Source organism: Dermacentor albipictus, chromosome 5, assembly GCF_038994185.2.
Source record: "Dermacentor albipictus isolate Rhodes 1998 colony chromosome 5, USDA_Dalb.pri_finalv2, whole genome shotgun sequence".
In the NCBI taxonomy this organism is placed as follows: Eukaryota; Metazoa; Arthropoda; class Arachnida; order Ixodida; family Ixodidae; genus Dermacentor; species Dermacentor albipictus.
The window spans coordinates 148,006,432-148,032,765 of NC_091825.1; the positions used below are offsets into that span (position 1 = coordinate 148,006,432).

General features: G+C 43.1%; 1 protein-coding gene and 1 non-coding gene across 2 annotated transcripts in view; one reads left to right on the top strand and one right to left on the bottom strand.

Annotated features, from left to right (window-relative positions):
- Positions 1-26,334, bottom strand: part of S6kII (Ribosomal protein S6 kinase II) — a 32,821-nt gene that overhangs the window by 4,056 nt on the left and 2,431 nt on the right. The window contains exons 2-18 of the mRNA XM_065437504.1: positions 24,790-24,837; positions 22,644-22,778; positions 21,112-21,193; positions 20,947-21,027; positions 20,770-20,849; positions 19,533-19,639; positions 18,743-18,920; positions 17,948-18,018; positions 17,771-17,859; positions 16,976-17,143; positions 15,412-15,533; positions 11,296-11,421; positions 10,573-10,662; positions 7,659-7,817; positions 3,898-4,136; positions 730-847; positions 498-635 (exon numbers count right to left, since the gene is read on the bottom strand). Coding sequence (XP_065293576.1) covers positions 498-635; positions 730-847; positions 3,898-4,136; positions 7,659-7,817; positions 10,573-10,662; positions 11,296-11,421; positions 15,412-15,533; positions 16,976-17,143; positions 17,771-17,859; positions 17,948-18,018; positions 18,743-18,920; positions 19,533-19,639; positions 20,770-20,849; positions 20,947-21,027; positions 21,112-21,193; positions 22,644-22,778; positions 24,790-24,837 — 2,031 coding nt within the window. The remainder of the gene's footprint in view (positions 1-497; positions 636-729; positions 848-3,897; positions 4,137-7,658; positions 7,818-10,572; positions 10,663-11,295; positions 11,422-15,411; positions 15,534-16,975; positions 17,144-17,770; positions 17,860-17,947; positions 18,019-18,742; positions 18,921-19,532; positions 19,640-20,769; positions 20,850-20,946; positions 21,028-21,111; positions 21,194-22,643; positions 22,779-24,789; positions 24,838-26,334) is intronic.
- Positions 21,910-22,099, top strand: LOC135906337 (U2 spliceosomal RNA). Its single transcript, XR_010565703.1, has one exon. It is a non-coding gene; the product is annotated as a U2 spliceosomal RNA (small nuclear RNA).

Consider the following 26,334-nt stretch of genomic DNA (forward strand, 5'->3'; position numbering starts at 1 on the left):
GCTAAAGTGGCATCTACCTAACACTCTCCCCTAGCAAACTGATCTCTATATATGTGACCGCCACTGTGATCATTAAGCCACGAAATGACAAGCGGAGCGTTAGCTAACTTTAGAGGATTTATCCGCTAGAGACAAACTGAGCAAAGCACATCCATTCTCCGCAGCAGCTAGGTGTGCCGCCACAGATTTTTCTCTTGGGAACTCACACATGCGCACAAGGGTCAGGCAAACAGCATGTCGCTCACGTATCTGGGCCCTTGACAACATGAAAATACAGAACTTAAGCCAGCATAACCTAGCCTAACGAAAGCCAACCTGATCAATTTTAACCCGCAACGTAAACTCGGTGCTAGATGAGAAAAGCACGCCATGGATGAATATTACTTGAAAACCATTGTTCAATACTAGCTCTCAGCTTGAAGGCAGCTTCCCATCCTGAGAGTGACTGACCACCGAAACCCACAGTTACAAATGAAAATGAGAAGCAAGAGACAAACCTTCACCAGATGAGGCTCCTGATGGGAAAGCCTGCTGACTGGAAGATTGTTCTTGTTCACAATCCAGGCATGTCCCAAGACATCAGCTGCCCTGTATCTTTGCTTTGGGTCCACATGCAGCATTTTTTGGACTAGATGCTGCATACAAGATATAATCCCAGTTAACAACGAATATGCAGTGCAGATGTGCCTCGTTTGGGTTTGAACACAAGAACGAGCCAAAACAGCGCACCTTTGCCGGACTCGAGATATTGGCCCAGTTTCCCGACATTAGGTCAAACCTCCCTTCTCCAATCCGGGCCAATATGTGGTTTGGCGTGTCGTTCGGTCCATTCGCAAAGGGTGTATGCCTGTCGAGAAATAGAGACACATAAGGATAACTGCTGGAGCTACAAAGTAATAATAACAAGACAGGGCAATAGTGAATGCTCATAATGTTGCAAAGCGAGCTCCATCGCAGTACATAATGCTATGGAAAAGACGGTGCCTTGCAAACTACTCAAGCTAAGCTGCTATGTTGTTTTTCAGCATTACACACAAAGAACGAGCTTGCCTGTCAAATTCTGAATGCTCCGTTCCTGTTAAAATTCATTTAAAAAATTAAATTATGGAGTTTTACGTGCCAAAACCACTTTCTGGTTATGAGGCACGCCGTGGTGGAGGACTCCGGAAATTTTGACCACCTAGGGTTCTTTAACATGCACTTAAATCTAAGTACACAGGTGTTTTCACATTTCGCCTCCATTGAAATGCGGCTGCCGTGGCCGGGATTCGATCCCGCGACCTCGTGCTCAGCAGCCCAACACCATAGCAACTGAGCAACCACGGCGGGTCTGCTAAATTTCATGTCACTCAACTAAAACATAGTTTAATGAAAGAAATTCAAGGTGTGGATACTCTTGAGGCTTTCACTCCCCTGCACCTGAAATGCTAATTCTGGATATTTGAAACCTTAAAAACCTACTATCTCTTTTTTTTTTTCCTTTCCTCCATCCCTCTCTCTTCTTTGTGGTTCTTGTGCACGTAGAGCTAGCATATTGTCAGGCTGTACTTGATCCCACATACAGGCATTTACTTCATAAATGGATTAGTAAAAAAAAAATTACAGCATCGCCCTAACTTGAAGGCAGTGGGTGCTTCAGCAAGGCTTTATTTAGTGTTACAGACCATAAGAACATAAGAAAGGGACAAGGCGAGCGCTTTATTTAGTAATGCTCCATCAAGGAGTTAAACTGCACAACCACATCTGCAACTTGTTTCTATACCATACCTGCCAACCTGGCGAGATCAAAAATTGAGAGATTTATTCATGCCAAAGAGGGGGGGAGGGTTGCAATCACTCTGTTTCAACTTCCAGTGGGAGTGGTGAGGGGAAGAGAGGGGGTTTAAGCTTTCAGGCAGTGTTCGATAAGTCCTTTTGCAGGGACCTCCTTGCAGTAGCAGGCTTTGCTAACTTCAAAAATTTGTCCGAGTAGCTGTGCTCAAAACATGGTCCAGACTGACGGCCCTTCACTAGCAGCAGGTGTTGGAGGGTTGTGTTGCACATTGATGAGCAGAATTCAGTCCTAGTTTTTCTTGCCGTGCTAAAATCCTCTCACACTCTGTCTTGCTATGCGGTATCACGAGTGAATAGAGCATCACCTTAGCAACTCGGTGAAACATGTCCACTGCATGTCCCACCTTTCTTCATTCATAATGTGCTCTTGAAGACTGTACGCCTGTAGTGTGGCAAACTCAGCTTCGAGAGCATCTAAAGCGTCTTTCAGCAGATTCATTGGAATCTCGGGGCAGCAGCTGAGGGAAACTGAATAAAAAAAAACAAAGGCTCGAGAGCGATGCCTGTGAAATAAATTTCAGGTTGGCCACCTCCGCATTCTTGAGAGTTGCGTTTCAGAGTTGCGTCCACACACATAACGCTTCGCCTCGTCGCATTTCGGAAACATTTTCCGTAGAAGAGGCCCAACGTGGTCGCCGACACTAAGGGGTAGGTTGTGTTCGACGAGGAATCCCGTAAACAGGCACTCCACACGTACGACACCGTCGTCGCAGTTGTTCCTGAGAAAGCTCACAATGTTGTGCTGCTGCTCAGCGGTGCGCCGTGGAAACGTGCAGTTTCAAGTCACCTTTGCCACCGTGTGCTAACGTCGCATCCACACGTTGTACAAAATGCATAAGGTTCTCCTTTTTTCGATGTCAAAAAGCACGGAAATTCAGAAGTATAAGATCGCAAAAGCTTCTGCAAATACCTTTTATTGGGCTTTGATAGCGCCATGGCATCAAGCACACGAGGATTGTAACTTTACACGGTGCACCGCATACATGCTGCCTAGCCAACGCTGATCATACACACAAGCAGCAACGCCTTGCAAGCAGCAGAAACAAGATGCACCATCGAGGAAGGCCTGCATGAAATGCAAGAGCTACCACAGAATAAAGAACGGAGCTACATTGGCTCTGGCTTACTAGGCACCGTAGTCGGCTGCTTAGTCGATGATACCGATGGTGCGGCCGTTGTTGGTCATGCTGACGATCACGATGTGGCTTTAGATTTCGCAGTGCCGGTTTCACAAAAACCATTATTGTGCAAGCAGAGACCACTTTTCAGGAGATATAAGACTGTGATTGTACAATCGGAAAGTTCAGTCAAAAATCTGGATTCTCCCAGGCGAATTGGGAGGGTTGGCAGGTATGCCATGCATAGCTGGCAAGCACAATTACTTGAAGCAGTTACAAGAAGACTACAACTAAGTGCAGTCGGTGAAATCTGGGCGCAATAAAGCCCTAGGCATACCTAACAAAAATGGTAGCTATTACATACTTCTGGCATCTGTGGTACGCAAGGGCATGGCCTTCATGATTGCTTTCTTTTAATCTGAGGAAGCTGTCACTAAAGAATGCAATATGAACACAACATATTGATCTTTTAGATAATTTTCACAAGCCTCGGATATAATGTCGGGCCTAGCCCTTGCAGTGACAAACTCTTGTGTTTTCGAGGTTTTATACGTTTGCACAGCTTGTCATTTAAATTTGTTATCTGTCATGAATTTGTTAACATGAACACAAGCACTCAAAAACATTCAAGCAAGGCTGCAATATGCCTCAAAAAAGCATCACATGTCTTTGGCATTGCAAATACTTGCAAGAGTTGCGCAACAGGCAAAGTGGTCGGTCAGCGCTTTGGCCACCATCCCACATGCGATGTCAATGAAACACAAGTGGAAGGTTACTTGTGGTACGCAGAGAGTGACCACGTTACCTTTTCGTCCATTTTTGTTTTTCTTTACCATATTATCTCCACAGTTCAATAGAATGTAACAATTAGTTTTTCCCATGCTTTCTCTGGCTTCATTATCTGTCACTTCCTATGATTGTGACTAAATTCTGTCAAGAGACTCACCCCGCCAGCATGGTGTACAACAGCACACCCATGCTCCAGATGTCACAGGCCTCATCATAGCCCTGCTTCTTGAGCACTTCAGGAGCCACGAAGTTGGCCGTATAGCACGGAGTCATAAGGAGTCCATTCTCAGCACGCATCTGCTTTGCAAAACCAAAGTCGCAAATGCGCAGGCTCTCCGGACTACCACTTTCGTCTGCATACATGATGTTCGATGGCTTTAAGTCACGGTGAACCACCTGCAACATTGGTCAACAAAGCACTGATTAGCTGCCTAGTGAGCTTGGCAGCACGGAACTTGCAAGTGTTTTACTGAATGACAGGAACCAGCAAAGTGCACCTTCTTCCTTCGCAGTTAGAATAAGAGTGCACATACCCAGTACAATGATCAGAAGAAGTACACAAAATGCTGTATTGTCAGATACATAAGCCATACAAGAATTGCAATAGACAAATTTCACGACAAGTTTCACTAAGCCGCCACTTCCATAAAGCATGCCACTAGTATAGCAATCCTCGGCGGGCTGAAGGACAACTATGGTAAGAAGCGTGTTGTGTTTGAACCACGATGGATACGCTTGAGATCAAATGACAGGGAGGTAAGAACGGAGATTCTACCATAGGAGTGGGGCTGAGGAGACATACCCTCACCTTCCCCCTAAGATTCACAGGAAAAACCCAGTGGCATTCTCGTAAATATCATGCTCAACGCTGCCTTGAACCCAAGTAAAATAGGAAAAGTAGGAAGGATTGGTGTCCTCATGATGCCAGCAGGGCTGCTCCACATGAACAGTGAATATGGTGAAGTTTGTCTGTTAGAGGAAGTGGATGCAAGGTTGAAATGCCAACTGTAACAAAATTTCACTTAGGCTAAACTGCTTATATATGCTTAGTATATACTATGCATCTAATCATAGCAAAGGCACTGGGCTGGTAATTGTCTAATTTTATTATTAGCAGCCTTTAAATAGCACCTAAGCAGATTACACGCGCATCTGGCGGTAAGCGGTAGCAATACTGAAATGGTGAAATTTTGAGGACTGTACACAACTGCTGGTGCTGATCTCTCATTTGCGCCTAGGTACACAGGTGCGTTGCTTGCCCAACATGTGCAAGTTGACGGGTGTCTCTCTCGGTGTGCTTTCTCATTGCGCAAGTGGTTTGAGCTGTTGCAAGATTACCAATGCATTGCATGGCCGTCAGGTGCTTCAACACGTACTGGAACATGAGCAATGCCTGTGCAGTACACAACGCCGAGTAGAGGGATACCAAAGACCAATTTTCTGTTCCAGCTTTCAGAGCGCAAGCGTGCACAGCGCCGCAGCAGGCAAGTCTGATGTGGACCAGCCAACGGGTACAAAGCATGTAAGCTGAAGTTGACGAGAAGGTGCAAAAGCTATATTTCAACAGCACAGTCACTTACCTATGGAATATCTGCTTGACAAATACTTTTTCAGGATGACTATAAGTACTACAAGCCATGATGGCGCTCGAAAACCAAAGGCGAGTTATATTCAGGGGTGATATTCTCAAGCAGTCATTTCTGGTGGTGCATAATCTTACAGGGCATTTCATGCTTCTCTACATCAGACACTTCAAAGAAAACAAATGAAAGCTGAACAAAATGGGCGAAATTATCACGGCCGGAGTCCAGTCTGTCTGGCCGTTAGTTTACACACACTTTGCATGAGGTGCACGGCCATGCCAGAGGGTAGACCCCACTAGCCTGGCCATGCCGAGCCCGAGATATTTCCCACCCTTTACTACAGATGGTGGTAGTTGTCTAACCAATCAGCGAGTCCGGCATTTCCAGCGTGGCAGACAGCAGCCAGAGAAGTCTCATGCCAGAGATGCTAAAATCACTAAATTTTTACCCTGCGCTTTAAATACGACCCACAGCAGCGTGGCAATCAGTTGCTGAAACAGCGCAAGCACACAAGTCTGAGGCAAGCGAGCGCTTTGTTGTTTATCAAAGGCATAAGCTCAACGCACTCGTATCAGTGAGCCCAAACTGTGTACAGGTCAACGTGCTGCTGGTAAGCCAAGCTAGTGCGCGATGCACCTTGTTCCAGCAGCTCTGGCGTGCAATATGACATGTTCTACAGTGAAACCTCATTACTACAAGCATCACATTAACAAGCTTTTCAGGTTGACTTAACGGACTTTTCAGAAATCCCCTGCTGACTTCTTATAGTTTCCATGTAAAAAATATTTCAGTAGTACGAACTTAATACCAAACTTTTCAGAATAGCAATCATTATTCAGTTTCACTGCGATGTTAACAATGCCTCATCACTATGAACTAATATTCCGAAATCTGGGGATTCTTAGATTTCCATGTATCCTTCACAACAGTCAAAACAATAGGCTAGCAGACAATAACGCGCAGAGAGCGGACGTCGTGGCGCATGGGTTCAGAAAAACTGGGACAGCACCAGAGAAAAGAAGAACGCGGGCGAGCAGAGGCGACAGCGCATCAGGTTTTGCGAGCACATGCTCCGCCCAGAAAAGTGTTGCCTAGCAATAGAGGTGAGTCTCTTCCTTCTTTCACCCTTCTGTCAGTGCATGCCTCTTTCTTTCGTGCTTCTTTCTGCGGCCATACTAGCTATGCGTGCGGTGAAATGCAACCTCCATACTCGTGGGGATGCCGCACTTTGCAGACGGTGTCGTTTGTGCATGCTTGCACTTTGACATAGTTCAGGTGTCTGTCTCGAGCGAGACATTTGCGGTGTCCACGGCAAGAGATGTGAAAAAAACAAAAAGCAAGAAACATTGTGCTTTGGAGGGGACATGGCACTACCTTTTTGTCAGTAGTTTTCTTTGCGTCGGCATTTGTTTTGTGTGCATGGTGCGTGGCGGCGCAATCTATGGAAAACAGCAATAGCGCATGCTACGAGCCAACAGCGACATTTTCATGGATAACTCGTACAATGACAACTTATAACTGATGGGTTGATGGGTGGAATGGTTAATTTTGGAGCTTTCACTACAACAATCTTTCAGAATAATGAACAATTTACCACAGTCCCCTGAAATTCGTTATATTGAGATTTCACTGTATTCCCACACCAGCCATACTAAGACTGTAGAGCATCCCATTTTCGCCGACGTAGCATAACTACACCATGTGTAGATTGAATATGCGTTAAGCCATCCACACCTTTAGCTTGGCCACCCAAATGAGCTCTTCGAGCAGAAGCAGAACACATCGAGGCTCTGCTTGTTGAACATGGGCAACCAGATAGAGAAAACCAGCTTCACTTGGAAAATACTTCGCACTAACAGAACATCGCAGGCAAGCAATGGCGTTGGCAGAGCGCACAAAGCAGCTACCAAAGTATACTAACTCTGTGGCTAGCAGACATATGGGACCTGTGTGCTCACATACAGGAACAGCGTACAAGCAAAGGAAGCAGGTGACCTGGGTGCTAACTCTCTAGAGTATGCATAGTACGTCACTTTTTGCAACTGGTAATGGCGGCGGGGCTCTTTTTTTTTTGGTTTCGGTATGAAAAATATTGATTTTTGCTAGCAAATTGTGAAGCGTCCACTCGCACTTCAAGCATAAAATTTCCCACAGAGGCTATTGTATGTCTAAATTATCTGAAATGGGGCTTTTTATGCGGTCCAGAATTTCGTTGCAGTTGGCCTTTAACGTGCAGCAGTTAATGACCACTGTACAGTAACTAGCTTGTGCAGCACTTGCTTTGCACTGGAGGGATTGTGAGCACAGATGCGCGAGAGCAGAAGAGAGAACTGACCCCATTGTCGTGCAGAAACTTCATTGTCTTTGCAATCACTTCCAGTACAGCGCTGGCTTCTCTCTCACTGAAGTGCTTCTGGTTTAGGATCCTATCCAGGAGCTCCCCTCCCTTGAGTAGCTCCATGATTATATACACAGAGGTGGCATCCTGGTAAACCTGTTGTAATGAAGAAGTTAGAAGAAAAGCAAGTGAATCCTTTGAGCTATATGACGTCACCCAAGAGAGTGGCATCAGGGCTACAAATTAAAAGAACTGCTACACATTTTTCATGGATGTTTCAGATATTGATAATCAGATAATCAAGAGATAATCAGATATTGTTCTATTCGATTGGGTCATCAAATCGAATGGTTATTATTCGCAAATGTGTTTATTTTTCGAATAGTTTCCCAATACTTCACACTGCCATCTGTGCACGATCAGACATGAAACTGAAGAAAATTGAGGCCAATTTTATCCCAGCCATCAAGGACATGAAAAAACAAAGTTACATAGAGCACACTGGGTCACTCAGGGAGCCAGGTTTTTCTAGACAAACCGCAATGAGCACTATTTATGTTTCATCTGCAAGTTCTCCCTGGTGAAAATCTGAATACATTTGATTGCAACATTATTTAACAGTGGCACTATCTGCTGCAACCATACCAAATAGAGAAAAAGGTTTTTTTTTCTCTCTCTCTCTGCCATCACTGCAATCAATGCACATTTTTTTTTTTAGTTTTGAAGATATACACATTGCTAACAAGCTCACAAGCCTGCCTTTCAGAAGTTCTACTAATGCATGACCACACATGCTCCAAAGGATCCTGCTTTTTCTTCATAATGCTTCATTCTAGCTTTTGATAAAGCGTACTTCATGATGTGTAGTGCAGCAACAGAAACTTTCTAACAGAGCAAATACTGGGATGTCCACATTGATATGGTCAAAAAGGCTCTCCATTATTCTGAAACTATACGAAAGTGTTAATATCCAATTCACTTGAATTCACTTTTGGCACTATTCAATTTGAATTTTATGCAGTCTCAAAAACTACTATTTGCACACCCATAACACTTGTTTGTGTCAGCTGCCTGACTTGGTAATCATGCTATAAAAGCTCAGTTTATGGGTTATGTAATCAATGATCAATAAGCTTATCATTTACTATAACCAGCCTTGGTTCACATTCTCTAAACTTTTGGACTACTCAGACACCCAAAGATCAAAGGCGTCCAGTGATTGCTTCAAAAACCACTAATATGCAAATGATGCTGTACTGTTCATACAAGCAGCCCAGAATACAAGGTTGGCACACCTGAATAGATCTCGCCCAATCTCTCCAACGCCCCAAAGTAATTTAGGGCCTCTCTCGAGATCCTTATATGACATCATAACTTTTAAAATGAGATAAGGTGCTCTCTAAGCTGTGTTCCATATAGGTATCTAGTTGGAGGTAATCAATAGTAACATGTACTACAGTTAAGCATCAATATATCGAACACAGATATATCGAATCACTGCTTATATGAAACATCACCTGAAAAATCGCATGCATTTTTAATTTTTTTCTTTCAAACGGGGTCGGACATAATATGGATACATTGAACTTTATCACCCCAGACCATGTTCACTCTGTTGACAGGTGGTGAGCTTTCCTACAACACCCTCGATGATAGCGGTGGCATCATGGGCTTTCCCAACTGCTGCGATCGCGCCGAGGGCGCCATTTCAACATAGCGGCGCACACATGCAGCAGCTTGGCTAGTTCGACAACGTCAACAACGCATTGCATTTGCTGTGCTGACTCCTCCTCGGTGCCGCGTTCTGTGCCTGCCACGCCTCGTGAGGACTGACGGTTTGCATGCACAAAGACACACGACAGCGTGCGCTCACTGGACTCACTCATAGAAGCCACTTAGTACTTTGTTATTGACAGTGCTTCAAAATGCTTCGAAGATTAATGGACGTGGAGATTGCTGCAGAGGTTGATCCCGCAAGTGCTGATGTTGCCCCACTCCTGACTTCAACTGGTCATGTAGCTGCTTTGGCCCTTCTACGCCGCTACTGTGGCACAATAGAGGGCACCGGCCTATCGCTTGTGGATCGTTTAGAATATGTTTAAGCAGGTGGCTGCCAATAAGCAGGCTACACTGCTGCAGTACTTTCAGCCAAATAAATGAATACTTCATATGAAGCTTGAAGTGCGTATTTACTGTGCCACGATCAGGGCGCGATCGAGGATCATTGTTCGGAGTGCACGTCTGGTTGCGCCACGCATGATTGGCCTAGGCCTTTCCGACTTCGCACGCTGCCTACAATAATCGTATGTGGCGCAATCAACCACATGCTCACGGCTGACGAAGTTGGCGCCAGCACAACCAAACGCACACTCCGAACAACAATCCCTGATCGCGCCCTTAGTTCATTGATTCATTTGGAGAAGCTCTTGATACAATTTTTACGTGATTTTATATATTGAATTCTGGCTATATCGAACTATTTTGCCATCACCCCACCGTTCTATATATCGAGGTTCGACTGTATTGTACTCTACTACGAGTTGAAATACAGGAGTCTACAACTCAAGTGGCATTGACACTGCGCAGCAGTGCCGACATAAAAGATATTTCTGAACGAAATACTAGTAATTAGAACAGTGGTTAATTCCCCAATTTTCCCATCACCCATGCAATAATTCCCCATCACCAGCTGCAATAAAAAACAACAGTGGCATCCGGGCTTTCAAAGTTTGTGTAAACTGTGTATGACAAAGAAGAAATTTGAGCACAACACCATGTCCTTGGTGAACAGTGTTAATAAAATGTCTATCTGTTAATACAGTACTCACTTCAAGTGGAATGAATTAATTCAGTACTGTACACATGCCAGCACCTTTTCCACACACTGAAAATTCAAGTGAAAAAGACTTACATCGTACACCGTGAGTATGTTAGGGTGCTGACCATACCGCAGCAGTATTTCCACTTCCTCTTGACAATCTCTCTTGAACTTGTCAATGATCTGAAGATAAACAGTGCTTTGTTAATAAGACCATGTGGCCCATAGAAAAACAAGCAAAAATCCCCCAAAATTCTTCGTGTTTTCTAATAAAAGTGAGTGTACGGCAGTGGAGTGGAAAGTTATAACTCAACACTTCTATCTTCCATAACACAGACCAAAAATAAACGCTCCTGGCCAAGACAGCAGCGTCACACAATATAGCCTCATTAACAATTCTCATAACAAAACAAAACTTTGTTATATGATATTCGTTTGTTACATGTTCATATCAGCAAGAAAATTTTGGTTTAAATAGTTGTTATTTCTGTGCTTGTTACATCAAGGTTCGACTATGTGAACTGGTAGGGTACCACATGAAGCATATGCATGGAAGCTGCGCATTCGGTTTGCACAATGACTTGTTTTCCTCTTGCCATATTCAAAACAAAGGAAATGAAATTACAATGCATACCCAAGGTACTCCTGCAATTAAAACTTTTCCTATAAGCTTCCCAAGGTCTAGGATCACTAGTGCAACGTTTTGCAACTTAATTCCTTCAACAAGTGTTCAATTTCCTTTTTTTTTTCTGCACATGTACACCTGTCGCCCATGGGTTCACAGCATTACGGGAAGGATGCAAGAAGACAGCACACCTTGACGGCATACTCCTTGCCAGTTGCCCTATGCACAGCCCTCTTGCAAGTCGAATAGGAACCTAAGCCAAGGTCCTCCTTGAGCTCATACTCCTTGGTAATAGCTTCCTTAAAGTGAAGGCCGTACTGAAATTTTCAAGGACATGAATTAGAATAGCTACACAAGACATTTAATGGAGCAGTGACATATATCTGAAGGGCACTTTCATGAGAATTTGCACATGCAGTCATCGCACTATGCAGAATCCACTCACAACCATTCATATGATGTATCGCTAAGCCTCGGTTTCAGTGTCGCAAGTTGCCAGACATGACATGATCAAACTGACAGCAACAAAAGTGGCAGCGCAAATGTTCTCGCAGTACAAAGTGCAGTAGTGACACGTGCAGCCAACTAAAGGGCATGCACTACAGCTTGACATGGAGAAGAAAACACCCAGAGAGACAGTGTTGGCTGTTAACACCACAAAATCAACATCATTAGCAACCATTGCATTTACACCATTGCTGGTCAACCAAGCATAATACTGTGTTAAGTGCTTGTATCTGGGAAATTGAAACCAGCAGGAAAAACTAGCGTTTTCTTTTTTGCACATGAAAGCTCCCTTTTCCGGCATCCACAAATTGAATATGGTTGAACCTTGCAATGACGAAACCAAAAAATTCGCTTTTGCAAGAATTCTGTTGTTGCAAAATGAGACAGCACAGATAGTTAATGCATAACAGAACAACACTAACCTGTCAAAATTCCGTTACCCTACTTTGGCAAGCTTTGCTCGTGGATTGCCGACAGTATAAAGTGCACTGCATGCGTCGATCAGCAGTGGCATCACTGCTGTGAAGCAGTATTCTCGGTCAATTGCTTTCAGAGATACAATTACTTTTGCGAGGTTTTGCGTAACTCGGATCTAGACGCAGTGCAACAGTGCTCCACGCACATAGCAGCATTTCTTCAGCGCACGCTGTTGCCCATAGGCATCGACATGTCCAGTGTCGAATCTATATCCGGTGCCGGATCCGCACGAGATGCCTGTCAGGTGGCACCAAAACAGCATTCTTGAAGGAAGGGCTGCGTATTCCCAGATGATCACCAAATCACGGCCCGATGCATGGCACTCCACGCTACGACCGCCATCTCAAGCGCCATAAACAATTCCACGTCAGTGGGGCATGGATTTCCTTGCTCTTGCTGCATGTTCCTCATCAATGTGCACATTACGCACTGCACTACGTGTGCAAGAACTGTGATCGCATGTTGGTAGCAACGTGTGCTGCTTCATATGGGCGACCAAACAAGATGGTGGCTGCGACGCATTTCCAGCGCACACTATCGCTTTCAGCGCTTGGTTGTTCTTGTAAATAAAAATGGTGGCGCCCAGGCAAGTGTAATGTGGTGGTATTTTATGCAATTTTAGTGCAAGGCAATCGCGTTTGAGCACATTTTGGAGCCTGCTAGCCTTGCGTGAGTAGTTAATACCATATTTACTCGCATAATGATTGCCCTTTCTTGTAAAAAAAAAATTGACGCAAATTCAGGGGTGTGATCATTACACAGGTTAAATTTCCCGCAAAAATTTAAAAACATTTTTTTCATTCCACATTTGCTGCGAGATGACAACAGGTCAACAAATAGGCAGCTGCCGCTGTATGTACTGCGGGACACCAAAACAAATATGGCAGCCGGCGGAGCAAGCCGAACGTGCCGAATGCATTTTTTTTCTTCTCGTGAGTACATTACGTGCATTGAAACAGTTTCTTCCGTATCAGTAATGAACAATATCGTTAATATCGGCAAGTTTGCGGCAATAACGTAGCCATGTCCACTTTGAGGGGACAGAAACAGATGGGCGCACTTAGCTGCCAATGACATAGGAACACATGGCAGGCATGCTGCGGAAGCTGCGGCATTTGTCTTCACTGCCATCCTAATATGGCAGGTTTCCGCTAAGGGTAGGTGAATATCTTAGCTGTGTTACAAGCGTCGGCATATGAATGGGGTACACTTCTAATGTATCAGTGTAAACGTGGCTGCTACCGCTGCCGCTCGCGATTTGTTGCGTGCCCACGAGTGCAGAAGAAAAGAATCGAAAGGAGCCTATTTTGTTGACCACAACCATTATAAAGCCTACACATAATAAAGCTAAGTTTGGTTGTAGCTTTTTTTTTTTTTGTCATGGAAGTGCGGAAAGTGATGAAAGGAATGAAATGGGGCATCTGCTTAACCCTTTGAGGGTCGAGTTGTTTCGACATATGTGACCGCCTAGAGTAGATTTTTTTAAATTGCAGATTTCAATTCTTCTTAGGGACTTATTTCGAAAAAAATTCACTGCAATTTTTTTAGGGTGACCATAAAGTGAGAAAAAAATATTTTTCGTTGGTATATATGTACTTTTCATTCACGAATAACAATAAAAAAGGAAATAAACTTATAAGAATTAAAAATTTGATGCATTTTTATACACATAGTTGAAGGGCTTGAAAATGCGCACACGAGAATATTTCGCAAGACTCAACTGTTCCTGCTCTTACACTAATATCTAATATGTACATCCATAGCATAATCGAACTGCGTAGGAGCACGCACTCAGGAAAACTGTGTGGTTGTGTGCTCGTCGAAAAAGCAAAATGTGTGACAAACTTCCGATAATCTTCATCTTATCGCCAACCAGAGGCAATTAGTTTTCACGAGTGTCAAAAAAAAAAAAACAGCAGAAACGCATGCACCGCGGCAACCTTCCTATGCGCACCCCTGTGAGCACTGAACGAGTGAGAAAGAGGCAGTCGCTTTTTGAGCAATTAGTAACGAGATAGCCATCAGTTTTGCAAGCGCAAGAAGCCAAAACCGCCCGCGAAAACAAAACCCGAACTACCACATGCCCGCCCGCGTCAATGCATGGGCGGTACTATATAGATGCGCGGGAGGGAACTAGCACTAAAACAAACCATGCAACGAAAATTCCGAGAGGGAGGTGCACGAAAAAAATTCCCTGTATTCCCACATAGTGACAGCACATGACAGAAAAGAAGTTAGCAAATGGGCGCGCTTTTTAAATGTACAGATGGCGCCGTAAATATATGGCATCGACCATTTTCTTGCTTATTCGCGGCGCCGTATATTTACATCATTGACCCTCAAAGGGTTAAGAATGTTTGGTGTGTGAAGACTGCTTGGTTTGTCTCAAGTCGTTCGCGTAGCATTCGACATATGGTAAACGCGATCATTGTTAGCTAGACTTGGCACACAACATATCGCTTCGGCAAGTTCGGGGTGCGATCATTACACGGGAAATATAAAAATCGAATTTTGATGACAAAATTCAGGGGTGCCATCATTAGGCGAGTGCGATCATTATGCGAGTAAATACGGTATGTGGGGTTACATTCCGGCAAATTTCGTTGATGCTTGTAGTACAGCAAAATTTCTTTGTCGAGAGGTACGAAATGCATTGAATCCTATGGATGTTCGCCGGGAATACGAAAATATTTCATTGTCGGAGGATTTCGTTATCGCAGGTTTTGATTGTATTATAGTTTCAGAAAAACTTTTATGCAAGAGTGCAGTCAGCACTTCACCACTGCTGAAGCGACTCCACAAGTATTACTCCATCACATCAGGAGGAGCCAACAAACCGACCAATCACTGATGTGCTCACCTGCTGAATAACATCTGTGCTCCAGCTGAGTAGAGTGATTACTGTGTTGAAGAATTTTCGAAGTGATAAGCGTAGCTAGGACACACTATAACAAAGATGTGTAGCCATTTTGACCTGTTAAGTGTGAAACAATCAAAAGTGCCGCTCTATTTTACGACGGTCCACACAAATGATATTACAGCAGCAACAGTTGTCTATTGCTGCTCCTTCTGTAACCAAACGAGTACAGTAAAGAGTAAAAACTAGAGCAAATCACTATGTTCACATGCTTCTATTCAATGTTCTATGCTTTGATCAACAGCTTTTAAAGTAAGCTTTAAAAGACTTGGCAAATCTTGCCTCCTGAGAAAATCCCTGCAAGCATAGCATGTCAATTTCCGTTTTGCGAGTACAAAACTTCATAACAGTGCTGCCACAGCTTCATGGTGTCATGTTTTATATATAGTCTATGCAGCAAACTCACCCATTTGGTGGACTGGTTGTCCTTGCTTTTGACATAATCTTCCTCGGTCAGACTAGGAGCTACAAAACTGAATCCTCTGAACAACTCATGGGCATTGGCACTTGGAGGCACTCCAGGAGAGTCTGAGGAGAAAGCCAGTCATGGCAAAAGAAACAGAAGTGATATTCAAAATAAAGTTCAATCAGGCAAATAAAGTAAGAGAAAGAAGAGCATAGTATGGGGCAAAAAGGAAAATATTACCTGTAAAATCTTTTGCGCAACACGAGGTTTGTTGCAATAGAAGAAAAGAAAACAGGTAAGGTGAGAAAATGGACAGAGAGCATAGCAAAGAACAAGAAGGATAGAACGAAGTGCTACCTTTGAACATTTGTGCTACAATTTGCTGGGGTGAGGAAAGAACTCTGCTCTGATCAAATAACAGCGCAATCTTTACATCTAGCCGCTTTCTGTACAAACAGCATGTGCTAAAGGGACCAAAGGCATTGCAATTGCACCAGGTCAGACTGACCACTACAACCTGATGTCGTGGGGATAACATACTCTCTCAAATTACTTGACAGGCCTAGATGTCTGAACAAAATCATTCTAACGCACTGTGGGAATCAAATATCGCCTCACTAAAAATGAGACACACACAAGCCATCTTACTTTACAAACGTATGCATTTTGATCAAACATTTCTCACTGACACTGCCATATAAAGTACCTTATAAGCAATTATCAGCAGATGAATGAAAGAAGACTTGCCAAAGCAATGATGTGCCACCCTGTTCACACAGCCACACAACAATTGCTCGCTTAATAATCAACCCCTGCATGAAATCCACACCTCCAATTACAAGCCACCTTAGAAAAGCTTTGTGCACTTAACACACACAATTAACAACATACAGCAGTGCTCAACACATTACATGAACATCACACAATTATCGGAACAATGTGGGACCCCACAAACAATCTTGTGTGTCTTCAATCATCACCACTTTAACTGCCGCACTCTCAAAGTGAAATATGAATTCACTGCATTACACTCTGCATTACAGAGTTTAATCACATTGCTTAAGTAAAGAAGAGCACCTGGCCATAGGGTAGATCTACCTGCCTGACAGGACATACAGCTTGTTTCCATATGGTTACGGAAGTGAATTACCGTACAATCCCCCACGTGGCTAATAATCAAAACCCTGGCAGCACTTCAACTTTACTGACACCGAGCGTCAACAGATATCAAGACAATAATTCTGAGCCCACTGGCATGAAGCTACACTGCAAGACATGGTGCATGTTTTAACCCACGCATCGATTTCTACTGAAGAAATTCTCTAATTGTAGAAGTAGGTCATACTCCTAAATGGACAATATACCAAGTCAAAAGAGACTATTTGTATGCACAACTTGCAATAATTTCCAGCTGTGCACTGACTGCATCTATGCTAACATTCATAGCGTGCATGAATTTTTCCGACACCAGCATGTCACCAGCTGGACTGCCTTTGTAACAATTAAATTCTCAAGGCTAGGATGCAGCCACAAAAGCAACTCTTCAATATATCAGTATGCAGACCTTCTGGTGTCTTCGATGTAAATTCCCTGTCGAAATACAGCGTGTTATCCGGTCTTGACACAGCTGGTATGAAAGGAGGCACCACTTCCCTCCTGTACAGATGCCCCCAATCAATGGTGGCAAAAAACGGGTGTGCCTTGATGTCGCCGATTGCATTTGGACCGGACCCTTGAAAAGCGAAAAAAAAAAAGGGGAGGGGGGGGGGGGGGTCACATGCGCGCGTCATTTGTACCTCATGCAGGCCTGCTGAACATAAACCCTGAACCTTACAGTAGTAACTACATAAGGTCTCTAAGCAATTACTGAAATGCATTTTATCAAGGTTGCACCTTACACCAAGTACAATGTTATGATCCACACTGCCCTACCATGCCTTGATTTGGCAAGGAATCTAACAGATCAAAAGCTGCTTCTCAACATTACAAGTTGATCATACATCATAACATCACATTTTTAACCATCATATTAACCATTCACTTTGTTTGCAAGAATGACAGAACTCGATTATTACTGTAGTTGTCATTCTCTCCAATGGTCTCCGTTTACAACAAATTATTTGAAATTCCCCACACAATCATGCTGCATGACTAATGGCACCAGCATTGGAGACTCAAGGCTCAGTGCACAAGAGATTTTGTTTCTCATCCTTCCCTGAACCAAAGCCGGAAATCAAGCCTTCAACCTCAAGCTCAGCAGCACAGTGCCATAGACACCGACCCATTAAGTTGGATCCTGTGGGGAAAGCGACCTCAAGAAACTATAAATGGAGACATGGTAAGGATGAAGAAGACTCACCTAATCTATTTGCAGGGTTTCTCTTGAACAATGCCCTAAGAAGGCTCTGTGCTTCAGGACTGAGGAACTGTGGCATGCTCAACTTGGCCCTGAAGACGGCAACAGAATGAGTGCTGAACACATACACAGAGAAGCAGGGAGCTCAAGCTATTTTGCAACCACAGCAGAGAAACTCACTTGAGTATTTGTAGCATTGTCTCCTTCCTATTGGTACCTTGAAAAGGCAAGCCGCCTGTCAGCATTTCAAACTGGAAGTGAAGCAATATAAAATGAGGAATGGACTATGCTATAAAATTTTGCTCATGCAAAAGGCTAAGGTGGGGCTAAGGGATTGTTGCAAACCAGCCACAATTGTTCAGTCATAGTGATACAAGGCACGTGCCCTAAATGGGCGGGGCACACTTAGGTTCTTCTATTCAAGGATGTGTGAAACACCAAAATGGCCTCATTAGAAAGGCAATGAACTGAGTCGAGTTGGATTTCTTGTATTTAGGAGAAAGCTAAATTCTAACGACTGTTGGAAGCAGAAGTTTGATTTAGGGCCTCAAGGTTTTCACATTTCTGAGAACAGAAAAAAATTGACTAATTAAAAGAAGAAAGAAGAAGAAGCACAATGTTTGCCCAGTTAACACAAAGCTGCAGCCCAGAAAAAAAATAAGCAGTATTATACTTCTATAGACTGCATCACTGGTACATACAGACTAAACAAAACTGATGTATCATACAGCATTTTAAAGTACTACATATACCACTAATTTGCAAGTAGGACTCCTGCAGTACCTGCAGAAGCATTATCATAATTCTGCACAAGCTGTAAACTAAATACATCACATAACTGACACCAAAGGTCGTCATCAATGGCGATAATTGTTGAGACAAAAATAATGCCCTAGAGGTTGTACAGTTTTTTAAAGGTGTACAGAACTGTTTTACGCCATATCCAATGTGGTGAGAAGAGAAAACACGACTCACCATGAGTACTCCAAAAGACCACCAGTCGGCAGCCATTGTGTGTCCCTTGCGGTTGATGACCTCAGGTGCCATGTATTCGATAGTGCCACAAAAAGAGTAGGCCTTCTGGTCATTGAGCGCTTCTTTGCTTAGACCAAAGTCTGTTAAGCTTATGTGGCCATCAGAGTCCAAAAGAATGCTGCAACACGAACCAATTGAATACCCCATAAGCAATGATGTTAATAAGACTTCTACAGCTGTTCAGCTTTATAAATGACTTTCTTTAAAGGAGTAAAGGCAGAAAATTTGTGTCATTTTTATTTCTTTACTGGATAGCTGTCAACCCAGTAATTGCACTATGGAGCCTCTATTCTTCGAAAGCACAATAAATTATGTTAATTGTTAAAGGCCAATGCTAATCTTAAGAAAGCCTGGCACACATAGAAACCAGCTTCCATGCAAAGTTTTGCACTTGAAATATCAGTAGATTCATCACGAAAGGCTTCCAAAGTAGCAAATTTTGGAGGTAACATGCTGGGACTTGTGTCATACCCGTCAACCACCAGGTACATGTGTCTGTCACGGTGCTATATTTGAAGGCTGCTTAAAAGCAAATTAAACAATTACCAGCACTGCAGATTAGCCAACTTTACTTCAGTATAAACTACTTGTGTAGAACCAATTTAGCCAGTGAGATTTTGTTGCATTTGGCCTGTGAGGCTACCATACCAAAATGCATGCCTAGAACAGTATGTCTTCAGACATGAAAAAGGAGACTAAGAGGAGAAGTATGAAAAGAGAACAGGCTTACTTCTCTGGCTTGAGATCTCTATAGATGATGCCGAGGCCATGAAGGTGGTCCAGAGCGAGAGCAAGCTCAGCCAGATAGAACTTCACATCTTCCTCAGTGAACATGACCTAAAACAGCATTAAAGGGCTCTTACTATCAGGCCATAAGAAGTTTTAAATACCAAATGGAGGCGCACCTAATTGCAAGGCAAAACAACTCGCAGTGAAAGAAATGTGCTAAGGAGAATACTTCCCAACTACTGAACAAAACAAGGGCAAGATTGCGCAAGCATCTCCGTTTCCTAACATGCGCCTGCTAACTCGCGATTCACCGGTACAACGGTTTCGTCAGCATTCCTTAGCACGGAAAAGTGGCAGCCAGAATTTAACACTGCCTCCTCAGTGACGTAGGGGGTGAAGCAAACATTCGGAAAGCAAGATGCTTGTGCGATTGCGCCCCAATTGCTTCATTTACAGCACACATCATTGCACAGCATAAAGCGAGGAAAAAAAAAAAGAGAAAGTAGTAGGACTCTGTCAATTGTAGCACCACCCACCACCCAGTGGCAATGGTGTTTGGCTGCTAAACATGAGGTCACAGGATCGAATCCCGGCCACGGTGACCGCATTTCGATGAGGGCAAAATGCAAAAACACCTGTGTACCTTGATTTAGGTGCACATTAATAATAATAATAATAATAATATTTGGGGTTTTACGTGCCAAAACCACTTTCTGATTATGAGGCACGCCGTAGTGGAGGACTCCGGAAATTTTGACCACCTGGGGTTCTTTAACGTGCACCTAAATCTAAGCACACGGGTGTTTTCGCATTGGTGCACATTAAAGAACCTCAGCTGGTCCAAATTATTCTTGAGTCCCTCGCTACAACATGCCACATAATCAGAGCATGATTATGGCACATAAAACCCCATAATTTTTAATTTAATTGTAAACACTCGGCAGTTTAGAGGATTATTATGATGCAAGCCGCAACCTGCAATAATTTTCCTTAGCAAAGCAATCAAAGCACTGTTGGCTTCTCACGGACAGACAGCACACAAGGAAAACAAAACTAAAGAGAAGTGGAGACACACTATTAAACCAAACTCGGTAAATGCCTATGACACAAACAGCCTAGTGATGAGGTGGACTGCCATCAAGCAATAAGCAAGTAAAATACAGCACACAAAGAATCACTTGAAACAGGATGCAGCAGTTAGCACTCGGTGAAAGGAAAAGGAAAAAAGAAAGGTTCACCTCTTTGCTAAGCCTTGTGAAAAGATCTCCGCCCTTCAAAAAATCCAGTATTAGGTATAGTTTTCCTTCAGTCTGGAAGGCTGCAGAAAAAGAATTGGGGGGAGGCAAGCAAGCACGTGTTCAATAAAGCACTAGGCAGCACAAGGTTTTCATTTTGTGCAGTAAAGAGAACCATACCATAATGCAGCTTCACCACAAATGGATGCCGAACTTCAGCGAGGATGTCTCTCTCCATTTTTGTTCTTAACCTGTCCCTTACTGCAAAAGAAGAAGTCAACATGTGAAATGGATGCTACCCAAAGGCCCTTCTCGGAACACGAATGTCATCCAAACAAGGCAAACCTTTTAATGTTGCTTTCTTCAACACTTTCATGGCATATAATGTGCCTGCATCTGGACCCATAATCTTCTTCACTAGAAACACCTACAGGTGAACACAACGAAAGAAATTAGAGGCACCTCCTGAAGCACCCATTAAATTCTTCATGCCAGCAGTCATGAAGACACAAGCGAACAAACTCTTTACGTGTATACAGCAGCAGAACATCAAAGCACATCATGACACAATGGAAGTAGTGAAAGTATGCTCTAATGATGCATAGCTTTTTGCACAATGTCTGAAAATGGCAAGAAAAGAGACCAACATCTTTTTAGAAATATGGAATTTGACAGCACTTATCCATCCATACTGACAAACGCTTGTAATGTGGCAGCACAGGTGTGGCCACACATTTTAATATTTATTTACATAAGAAACAAAAATGGCATATGGCTGGCTGTGTAACAAAAATTTCACATGGCTGTGTAATTTGGCATAAATGACAAGGGCACAGTGCAGAACATGCATTGAAAGTTTTTTAGCATACGACAAGCTATAAAAAAGTCATTAGCCATTTCACTCTGCAAAAGTGGATGACGAGTGAAGCTGTTTAGCATACGATACAGAGGCGATGCAGAATTTTTAACATAGGTATGGACTCATTCACGTGATTTTTTATGTACATTCATGCAGACAACGGGACTGAGGACCCGGAGGAAACCAGACACACGTTAATGTTTCAACGGAACCACAACCACGGGAGAAGGGAAGGAAAGGACACACACAAGCACTTGGAATGCCGACACAGCAAAGGCGGTGCGAACGTAGACATGGCCGGCGTGGGTAAAACTGTAGTATCTGTTCTTATCAGCTGAATATCTGATACGGGTTGCATTTAAATACAAGATATTAAACTTATTTTTTGCAAATTGGCAGAGTGCTTGAAGCCTGCTTCTCCTCTGCCGTGCGTCGGCCCAGTACTGCACTACCTTCGGGATCGGCCCAAAGGATTTGGTCTACAGACATCGATCCACTGGAAACTAGCCACATACAGCTTTGCTTTAAAAATGTAAGGCCTTAAGCCATAGTTAACTTTAAGTGTGGCGCACATCCCATTTGATGTTCGATTTGTTGCCCGATTTTGGACCTTAATCCCTTTGTTCCTTCATGAAACCATGCTCATTCGTTACTGTGGCTCAGTGACCATGGCAAAACCTGTCAAGCATGGTGTCGCGGGTTAGACTGCCGGCTGCGGAAGCCACATTTCCGTGGAGCAAAATGCCAACACACTAGTGTACTCAGATTTAAATGTACATTTAAGGAATCCTCGTGGTCAAACTTTATCAAAAGCCCTGCATTGTAGTGTCGCTCGTAATACAGTGTGCAATTTCAGGATGTTATAAACCACAAAACCAAGCTCAGTGCTAGATATCCATTCAGGGCAACATAGCAGAGACCATAGATGTACTCTTCCTAGGGCCCTGGAAAAAACATGAATGCCCCATGCTTTTGGAGAACTTGGAACGACAAACGGGACAAATGATGCAGAACTCGCCTTTCCAAATGAGCCCTGTCCAAGAACCTTGAGGAGCTTGAACTGACTGGGATCGCCCTTTGGGTGGCCTTCTTTTGTAACATTTGTCAGCTCAATCTCGTGTGTCCCTTCTGCCATGTCATTTGTTTCCATGTCCTGAAGGAAAACAAAACACCCAAGTTAAAATAGGAATATTTCAATCAAGACATCATGAAAGATTCATGTCAGAAGATTGGTTTTGCCTAGCAGGTGATGACTGCAGGTATTCAATATCACATTTGTCCAATATATTGAACATTAGACAGCTGGCCTCAGCAGCCGGAGAAACACAGCTGACACAATGAAAAGCTGCTGTTGTTTTTTTGTTTGTTTGTTCTGGGACCTGAGCTGCCACTTGCAGGGAGCACTTCTTTCCTTCCAAAGCGGGAGCTTTTAAAATGGCAAAATAGGAGGGCTGCCAAAGCGTGAGCTTTTGTTACAGTGCTCATCGCAGAATTGGGTGAATATATGGGTACGTATTTAAGAAACCAGATGTTTTTAAGCATTTCTTGGTGTTTGGGATGACCGAATGAACATGTAGAAACTAATAAATGGGCGCCGAGTGCAATTGTGCGTTTGCAATATCGGCAGAGTCCAATACATTAGACAGTGTTCCTTTACAGATATTCAAAACACTATAAGAAGTGGTTTTATGGATTTCTGAAAGACAAAATAGCATAATTATATAGATGGAACAAATCCACGAAACAGAATACACTCAGGAGGATAAACAATGTAGAACAGTGAATGCCTGCAAAGCAATACATCTTTCTTTAATATGCAAAAGTGCCTGAAAATGCTGCCAGCAAAAATGTGCACAGAGGCAACATCCTAAAATATAATTTGCTTTGAGGCGCACATGAAAAATCAAAACCCTTTCTTAAAGAAATATGGTTGAATGTGAAGTTTTCTCCCAGTGCAAACTGAATCAAAGTCCAAAGCCAATGACCAAGCAATGAACCCAAAAAATGCTGAGCGACCCGATGCTATGTGTACGTGATTTGATTGCTTACTTAGGATTGTATTTTTTTAATGTTGAAGTTGAATGAAGACACATTTCATTAATTTGCATAGCCTTTATTTTATATCATGTAGCCGGTGATGACATGCCCATACTCACACTTTCACGGACGACTCTACACTTGCACAGTACTGCCTTGTGATCGCTGTGGTAGACAGTCAGAGGCTCTGCCATTGTAATGCGACACAGCCTGTTTGCAAACGCGAGATCAATGCAGGAATGGTGTTGCATCATGGATCTCTGTAGTGTCTACAGTTTCAATGAGTAGAGATCTAGCAATAAACTCTCGATCCATTTGCCAAGCTCATTCGCCACATCGATGTTAATGTCATCGCACATGAGGATCAGCATACTATGAGGCTTTAAGGTCTTCATCATTTCTGCCAGGACCATTTCCGCGTCACGAGATGTGTTCGGTCTGATGTACACACTGATCACAAGACCAGTTGCAGCTCGACTGCACAAGCGTCTCCTGCATGGCTTCTAGATGCCCTTTCCGATACACGGAATCAGCCGTACGGGCACAATCACGTTCACACTTACATTCACATATGGAAGCCTCTTCTGCCGTGTGCTGCATCCGTGACCTACCCTTAGTGACGGCTGGAAATGCATTGTGTGACGTGCATAATGCAATGGCAGATATATACAGTTAGTCTGGGTAGCGTGGCATGCAAAATCTTTCTTTAAGAAAGGGGCTTAGATTCTTTCTTCCAGATCCTAAGATGAGCTCGTATTCACACACACTTGCTGTCTCCAATAAGCAGAGAAGCTCAGTTAATCGCAACAGGGGTGGTGTCATGCCTAGCAGATGCAACTTGCACTTCCAGTGAACTTTCTTGCTGAGCTCGTTGCTTCGCACCGCTATTAGGCACTGACCAGCCGGCCAGTCGATGCTGGCACGGTACTGCGAATGTGAACTGTAGTGTTCTACGCAGGTGGGCGAGTTGGTTTTCCTGCAGTGCGTTTTCAGTGGTCATGGACGAATCAGTGAGACATAGAAAGCTTCGTTTTAAAAAACAATGACTTAGAAGTAAGGAAGTTAAATGCAAGGGAATCGACAAAACCAACCCTCTCAATGTTAAACAAACAATGTTGATAACTCACTTGGGTTTCATCATTTTCGTCAACAGCCATGTCTTCACCTGGCGGACCCTGAATGACAAGTAATGCAAAATTGATGTTAAGGTAATTCATTTCATATGCATGTCGCACTGGCAAACCAGAGTTGAGAAATAATACCAGTCAGGGCAGTGATGACTGGGGCAGAATTATATAATGACACAGCAACAACTGCACTAACTGCACACACTGACCAACATGATGCTTGTAATACTGTAACTTCTAAACACAATTTCCCAAGATTATTTAAAGAAACAAGGATGGGGAGTTACAGTGAGAGTGAAAAGGCACAGGAGAGGGTGGCTCTGAGTGCTAACGCAAAGCTTGAATTATTTTTGACTGCCCAGTGAATGGCTTCATATTTCAGAGCTTGAAGTTTGAATAGACAAAAGCAGTCAAAATCTGTTATTTTACAAGAGCTTGCTACAATATTGAGTTGCTTGTGGTGCAATAAAGTCTTCAAACTGACTGTTTTCAAAGAAGTCTTGCAATTACTTCCTAAGTGCATTCCATCAGGAAGTGCTAACAGACAAAGCGTTCTGTTGAATTAAATTTATTTCTCTCATTCAGCCAATGAAACCATTCATAAACGGAGTCAATTTTGTATTCCTTCAGCTTCCATTCAACAAGGTATTATGGTGCAGACAAAAGTGAAAATTGCACTGGTTATAAATTTTACATATCAATGGCAAATGTTTGCATGCAAGTGCTGCACAACTGCAGGCCTGTTGTTACAGTGAAACATAATTATTATACCAAGTACTTTTGTACCATATGATGCTCACCAGAATGATTCAATAAATATTACCTTTGCTGAAATGCCCACTGAGCAGACTTGGACAAGTTACATAAAAAAATGTAGCCATTTACAAATAATTCATTCAAAATTGGAATTGATTACAGCAACCAATTGCTGCTCCTTGAAACTGATTGAGTAATTACTAGAAAGTAATTGATTACTTTTACATTACTTTCCTCCCAACATTTACTAACATTGCACAATACATTGAATCATTGACAAAGAAATGAATTTGGCTTCGCGACTTCATCTTGCGTTTGAACATCCAGACAACTGAATGCACACTCAATCGCATCGACGGCAAATTTTCACACGGTGATGCATGGTGTTTACATCACATCTTGAAATGTACATGACCAGATTTTCTTCTTGTTCATCCTCATTGTGAACAAGGCTCCTGAGCGGAAAGGAAACATGTTTTATTTCATTCTTACAGTCAGCATCCAACTTTACACTACCTACATCTCCTCCCGACCAGGCGGGTTTCTGTCAAACTCTTGGTTTCATTGCATAAATAGAGCAAACAGAACAAGCTGACCAGGCTCTTTCACTGTGTCCTCTGCAGCTATTCACACATTGTTTATATTCACTAACGATTGTTTCAAAATTTTCTTCAGTCATCCTCTCTTTATCTTATCAAAACTCGCGCTGGAGAGAAGGGTGGTGCTGTAACCGACGAAGACATTGCACACGAGATCATGGTTACTCAATTCCACAATGCTCGGGTCTGG